The following is a 7214-nucleotide window of genomic DNA, read 5'->3' on the forward strand; positions in this document are numbered from 1 at the left end:
GGCACAAGATCTACTCAACGACAATTGGGTTTGTGATATCAGGGGATCGAGCACTCACTGAGTCACTGTCTCCCAAGTCATTCTTAATTGGGAGGCCACTCGAAACTTTGATCTCCAGCATGCAGTTCAAGTCAGGTTTCTTTGGAAGTGGACGCATTGACAATTGTCTCACTACAGCTTCTGCTTACAGAGCACTTTTTGTCGGTCAAACTGAACTGGCTGGAGCCAATCTACGGCACGTCCACCAAGCCGGGGGCCAAGTGGATGACCCCTTCTACTTCATGATGAACCCGAGGCCGGCGAACCGGGTGGAGTTCCTGCCGCGCGCCGGCAGCATCAACGTGGTGCAGCGCGAGCTCGGCAGGGCGCTGGGGTTCGAGCTCACCGGGCTCACCAGGAAGGAAAGTACATGACGCTCGCCGGCAACGAAGGCGTCGTGTCAGCGGCACCCTAAATTAATCTAAACCACTGGCATTAATCGTCTGCTGAGCACGTAATACTACTCTGGTTGTTATCTAAGCAAACGGTTATTATGGTCAAGTGGTCTGTGAAAAAATATATATATTTATATATGCGTGTAAAAGTGTATATTTTGCATGTCAAGTGTTCTTGAGTAGCCATCGCAGTATAAAATTCATCAACCCATTAAAAAGCTTAGTAAAAACAAAGGTGATTTGAAATTGCTATCAACTAACAGCTATGACAAGTGCAGGGAACTACAACGGGGCACACTCGCTATTTGGAATTGCTATCAGCTATCTCGGATTGCATCTTCTCTGGTTACTTGTTCGTCAAAGAATCTTCAAGCACAAACAAAAAGAAACAAATTACCTTTATTGATCTAAACTTAATGTATGTGGTTTTGCTACAATCACAACGGGGGGGGGGGTGGGGGGGGGGGGGCAACTCCAGCTGCAACCGATAGAGACAGACATAATATCAGTTTCGTGCCATCGGTTAGCAGTCTAACTTGCGAAGTAAAGCAACATCAGCTGTAGTAGAAAGATGCCAAACAGATTAACAAGTCTGTCAGAAGAAGTCCAATCACATCAAATACGTATTTTGGTGCAAACAAACCCCAAACCTGCAAGTTTGACCAATAAACTGTCACGTCAAATGCTTGACAGCAACTACAAAGCAGAAATGCAAAAGGCTAAGGTGATTTGTTCAATAAAGGGGAGCAATAGTTACCATTAAGTGCCGCCTTTGAATAGTAACGCATATGATTGTCATTGTAGCAGTGATTGCTATAACAAGACCATACATCAAAAACACCTAGGTTTGATAAAATATATATATATTAGGTGTGATGTGGATCGGTGATCAAAGCACCAGACAGCAAGTATAGATCCATAGGTAAAGTTATATGGGTGCATGAATATACTATCCCCGTACACATTGAACATTAGGGACCTTCAATGTAGTTTTTCTTTGTTTAATTGTTCAGTAATTTAAATTTGGCTGTGTATACGTTCACAAAGTGGATTATGTGCCAGTTCATTTGTTCAATTTGTACATCAAGCCGCTTTGAGAACGTACACACATTTGTCTTGATTGTAAGAGTAGCCATATACAGTACCTGAGTTATATTATTGAGAATGACATTCTTCAGCCTGTCGTCCTTGGATGTGCTATTGTACGACACCATGGCAATAAATGGAAGGCTTAGAATTGGCAGGATATGAGAAACACCAAAGGTGTCAATAGAAAGTAGAAGACCTTGTCGAATGATATGGAAATGGTCAAAACTGTGCATTGAAGCATAACAAACATCAGTTCATGTAATGCAAGGATTTTTTTTTTCTGACAGTCACACAGAGATACTAGGAACACAATCACACTTACCCAATGAAAGCTGCACCATATCGGAGGCCATCAAATGTACACCTGTAATTTACTTTTCACATTAGCAATGGTGAATCTCTAGCCACCTCATCGACATCAGTTAAACCAGAAATTCCCAGCAATATGCATTAGCATAGACAATAACGTGTGCACTCTCTATAGATCAGTGAACAAAATGTGTTATAGGCATGTCAAGTACTATAGTGTTTCTGTCTTCACATATATGCATATAAAAATTCCTTTCATAGAGAAAGGCAGGAAAACAGCATGAAACATTTTTCCCAAGGTGACGCTCAACCCTATTTCCATTCAACAACAGAAATACAAATGACATGAAACTTACCAGTGACCTGTTAGATAAAATAAACAAACTGCAAGAAAGCTCCACTGAATCACTGAAACAGGGTCAGCAACAGAAAGTCCCGAGTCTCTCCGACATTTCTGTTGTAACTTTATGATACACCAAGCTACAGAATAGAGATGGCAGGAGACAAAATGGTAAGAATGTAGTGATTTCCACATTATCTTCTGTCATGCAAAGTTGTAATTTTTCAAATTGAGCATAAAGTAATTCAGACTGTACCTCCTGTCATGCATATTAATGCTACAAATGGGCCTTGCTTTCCCAACAGGACCAAGATGGTTGGACTCCAAGAACATATCATGACAGCTGCTAAAATAGTTATCCTTTTGTTCATCTTCAAATGATCACTTGGGCTAAATATCCGATAAAGTGCAGAAATAGCTAGTGATAGACCTCCAATAGCATAAACAAAGCGAGGAGCTAAACTTCTTCCGAACCCTTGAACAATTCCAGCATGAGAAAACAATGTAGTCTCTGAAGCCCAATGAAACGCGATAGATACATAACTAACCATCGTTCCACACGAAACAAAGTACTTCAAGAACCTCTGACAGATTGCATGGGATAGGAACTTCAATATAATGTAAGCCACAAAAGCAAGAGATATGCTGGGGAATATCTCCAAGAGGATGTTGCAAGAACTAACACCAAAGATTTTACAAATGGCGTTCACAGAGTGATCCTTTGTAATTGCTGGGGCAGGCGATTGTTTTGACATCCCAATATCAATTCCAAACCGTGTGAAAATATTGAGAAAAAGAAAAACGAAGTTCTGTAGATTAATAGAGTGAAGGATGTTAGAAGATGATTGCACCAAAGAATAAATAAAATAATAAAGAATTTAAGTTCAGGAATACTAACTTCTATGCTGAATTTCCCTTTCACCATTGAGTGCCACATACTGGTGATACAGCTTGTGGCCAAAAGAAAATTTGCAACTCTACCTTCTGCCACTGGGCAACAGAAAAATAAAACTAAGAATCAACAGATATACATAAAATGAAATGCGTACAGTACAATTAGTTCATCTGACTCACATATATAGCTGTTTGATAAGAAACTAGCTGCTCGAATCGCAACTAAAGCAAAAGCAAAGACAAGTTTGCCAATGATGCTTGAACTGGCACTCTTCTGATCTGAAGGTTGACATATGGTGTTCAGCTTTACAAGCGTATAAGCTTGAATAATAACTGACAATATCATAAGTAAAAGACCAATGCCCATCGACCATAAATCAAACTCTGTCCAAGCAGAGCGAGCTAGCTTTGCAAAAGTCTTCAAGAAGTCAGTGTACGCATCAATTTGCTGCGGCAGAACTGAACGTTTCCCCTCCTCAAGTTTGTCTTGACTGCCCGTCTCTGATGAACAGGTAAATCTCAGAGAAGCAGACCAATTTGCCTGAGCTCTTGAATACAGGTTTGTGATATGTTGCAGGTCTTCTGATGGAAATCCAATAACAGAAGTAGCAGAATATTGATCAATGTATCTTTTTACCTACAAGGTAAGTTGAATGTCAAAGAGAATATCCACATACCTACATCAACTGAACAAGGGATGTTGAAGGGAACTAGAAATGCAGCTTCATACTACCTGCCAACAATTTACACAGAGAACTTCAGCATATCTCCTCATCCATGCTTCTAGATCATTCTGCGATGTACAAGCATCGGTACCCATCGTTTGATTAACCCATGTCCCGGTACTCAAGGCATACAACTCTGGGTTTACACGCCCAATGCTATGTAAGAAACAGGATGTCTATTTATCAGCTAGTGGATTGAGATAAACAATCATCAAAGGATGAAGGAACAGCAGCAGCAGCATGTAAAGAAGAGAAGGCAAACAAACAAAGGATACATGGCAGTTACAACCAAGCAAAATCATTGACTGATAGTTAAGTCGTGGAAAAAGCACCAAGTTAAACTTGCGCACCTTCCAAAGGGAAAGGGTATGCCAAGAAGTGCTGATATAGTCGCTGCAAAATCAAGCTGAAACCAAGAAGATAATAAGCAACACCGAATAAAAATGAACACTCACATGGGAGAGTGCAATAAATCCTGACCTGATGCATAGTGCTGATGCACACCTCTTCCCCATGCTGGATGTTAATTCATCAACCAAAAGGAAATGAATATATGGTTTTAGTATTTATGTCGCTGCAAATACAAATAGAAGCAAGGAACCTGACTGGTATGAAAATCTTAAAATTAACAGATACATTATGCTCAGCAACTAAACATTAACATAAGAAGCTGCTGCATTTAATTCCTGTTCCAAAAGATATATAGTGCAAGGAACTTAATACTCCCTCCGTTTTTAAATGTATGACTTTTAGGATGATTAACTCTCCCTTTTCCTTTACAAGGCTGACAGCATGTGTTAATAATGTTTCCTCAGGGACACTATATGCCACCACCGAAATGCAACGTTAAAGGATTATACAGATAAGCAGAATTACCTATACTGAATGCTATTTTATTTTTTTCAAATCTTGTCCATAAAATGAAACTTCAGCTTTACTATTTGATGCTCATAATTATTTATAATATTAACCTGCCAAAGAACCCTTCTATTGGCAAAAATCAGAAGAACAAATGATTTACAGGTGCAAATAGGATTGATAAATATACCTGGTCAACATTGCACGAACTATGATCAAGAACAGACAAGACTGCATCTGGTGGGGTCTTTGGACTCCATGCAAAAAGCGATGTCTCAACCTACATTTAACACAGGATTAGCTATGGATTTTCATGTACTTTGCAGCAAAACACAAGGCAAATCACCTCTTCAGCGGTTCCCCCTCCATGGTCACCATTCAGGGTTTGACCATGATCACCCATTACCAAAAGCAAAGTATTCTCATGGGTGCCACCAGGTTTGGATAGACTTCTCAAGGTGTCAATAACACCCTGTAGAAGAAAATAAGAATGGATTGCACAACATCCAGAAACTTCGAATATGAATGTGAAGAGCATATGTGAGGTAATGCTAAATGACTCCTAAAAAGCACAGGAAGAAAAGAATATTATATGTATGAGCGTACTGACCTCCAGGATCTTATTGTATTGCTCCAATTTCTGGATCATTGGGGTTGAGTCAACACCAAATATATGCCCTGCATGGTCCTAAACAAAGTTGATCTCACAAGCTTCCAGGTCAAAACAGGAAAGGATGAAAAATGGCAGGTTAAGCCATATTGAATCATAATAACTTACCACACCAAGAAAATGTGCAATAAGAACATCCCAATCATTATTGTGAAGAGATGGAAGCAGGTGCTCAATTACACCATTATCTACCTGATACAATCACGATTGATAATTAATCAAGCTTAAATGGAAGGCAGGTAAAAGAATTAAGAAGTATATCAAAAAGGAAGTGCAAGAATTTGATAGGATTTCATACTGTGTCAAGGTCTTTAACGTTAAAGGAAGGGTACGGGAATGACTTGTTGAAGTGTTCAGGGTACAGTTGTATCCATGTATCATCCCCCATCATAACTACTCTCTTCCCATTTTTAACCAACTGATTGATCAGAAAGAAACAGACCGCAAAGCAGCATCATGGCTATTAATCCAGCATGAGCTATAGACAGATAAGACCAAGTCAGCACTAAATTGAACGTGGGGTGAGATGAACCTGATGCATTATATTATCTTCTACTATTGCAGGAGCACCAAAGCTATTGCCAACATCGATAAAGGTAGGGAGACCACCCGTGGTGAGAGCCTGAGTACAGAATTTTGCAGCAATTCTGTTAAAACCATGAAGTACCATTTTGGATCATATCACATTGCAATATTTGCATATGAGATAACAGCATTCTCAGGAGAAGCTCTATCTCATGATGTGATTTGAATGCCACAGCCACCTTAAGGCGCTGGAGGCTAGTGGTTGGTGGATCAGCAAGTGCTTTGAAGATCCTTGCTGACGTCTTTTCATTGGCAGCTAGCTTCTGCAAGACCTGCAGCTTGTCCATCCATGGGTGCTTTTCTGCAGAAAACCCCTCGGTCAACTAACAATTAGAGTACAGCATCGGAATTTTGCAGCTCGGAGTTACGCACCTGGAAAGAAGGTACTCGGCGCCACGAAATCGAACCTGCGAGGCAACAAATTGCACACCTGCATAAGCTAGAAACACGACCAGGGATGTGGATGATGAGGGATCCAAAACGGGTCACCTGAGCGCGTCGAGCACGACTATAACGAGGCGGTCGACGGCGGGCGGTGGCCAGGAGGTGCACGCGGCGGAGACGTCGCCCTGCGGCGGGTGGTCGTCGCGGCTGCTGTGGAGGTCCAGCTCGGTGCGGGTGAGGAGGAAGCCACGGGTGAAGAGGTAGACGGCCAGCGAGTGGAACGCGAGGATCGCTACGAACACCAGCGGCCAGCGAAGGAGCCGAGAACGTCGGCGGTGGCTCGCCGGCGGCGACATCGCCTCCGATTTCGATCTGGCGGGCGGCAGGGCGCTACGGCGTGGGTGATGGAGGGCAAAGTAGGCCTCCGCTTGTTTTTTTTTTTTGAGGTAAAGTGGGCCTTCGCTTGTTAAGCCCGCCGCTGCTGCCGTGGAGAGGATGGGCCCATTCTTCCCGGACACATGGGTTGGCCCTGCGTACAGCCGAAAGCCCACTCTTGTGCCTTGGCGGCTTGGCCCAGTTAATTTTTTTTATCCTCTTTGGAATTTGTTACTGGTATGGTGATCTCCTCCAACTTCTAACGGACTTTCGTGCATTTCAAATCGAGCGTCCATGTCATGAGTTTCCATGATTTATAACATTAGCTTAAAATTTAGTCCATTAGATCTAGATTATCCAAACAGTTAGACTAAAATTTAGTTCATTAGATGATCCAAACAGTTGGACTTTAGTCCATAGAACCTACCTAGCTAATTCAGACTAAAATTTAGTTTCATCCATTTATGCATTTCAATTGGTTTTTCACCTAAAGTCTAGTCTATAAATCCAAACAGGTATGAACTAGTTTAGTTACATAGAATTTAGTCCCG

General features: G+C 41.5%; 1 protein-coding gene across 6 annotated transcripts; it reads right to left on the reverse strand.

Moving 5' to 3' along the window:
* Nucleotides 1-654: 654 nt before the first annotated feature.
* On the reverse strand, nt 655-6707 carry LOC120706359 (GPI ethanolamine phosphate transferase 3-like). 6 transcript variants are annotated; one of them, XR_005688262.1, is made up of 21 exons: nt 6394-6707; nt 6277-6311; nt 6084-6205; nt 5852-5941; nt 5618-5737; nt 5428-5511; nt 5260-5337; nt 4996-5121; nt 4840-4929; nt 4272-4307; nt 4142-4197; nt 3800-3947; nt 3247-3703; nt 3071-3162; nt 2429-2981; nt 2189-2312; nt 1846-1887; nt 1720-1748; nt 1580-1631; nt 1192-1247; nt 999-1084 (listed from the first exon to the last, which is right to left on the reverse strand). XR_005688262.1 is itself a non-coding variant. In XM_039990980.1 (20 exons), the coding sequence occupies exons 1-20, from the start codon at nt 6642-6644 to the stop codon at nt 989-991; spliced, it is 2853 nt and encodes a 950-aa protein (XP_039846914.1). In that variant the 5' UTR covers nt 6645-6707; the 3' UTR covers nt 655-988. The 6 variants fall into 6 exon arrangements, 4 of the variants coding, with proteins under 4 accessions (XP_039846914.1, XP_039846915.1, XP_039846916.1 ...); XR_005688261.1 differs by having other exon boundaries at nt 1020-1084; nt 1192-1275; XM_039990980.1 differs by having other exon boundaries at nt 655-1084; nt 1192-1275; nt 1580-1748.
* Nucleotides 6708-7214: the final 507 nt, after the last annotated feature.

Source organism: Panicum virgatum, chromosome 5K (assembly GCF_016808335.1).
Source record: "Panicum virgatum strain AP13 chromosome 5K, P.virgatum_v5, whole genome shotgun sequence".
NCBI classification, from domain to species: Eukaryota; Viridiplantae; Streptophyta; class Magnoliopsida; order Poales; family Poaceae; genus Panicum; species Panicum virgatum.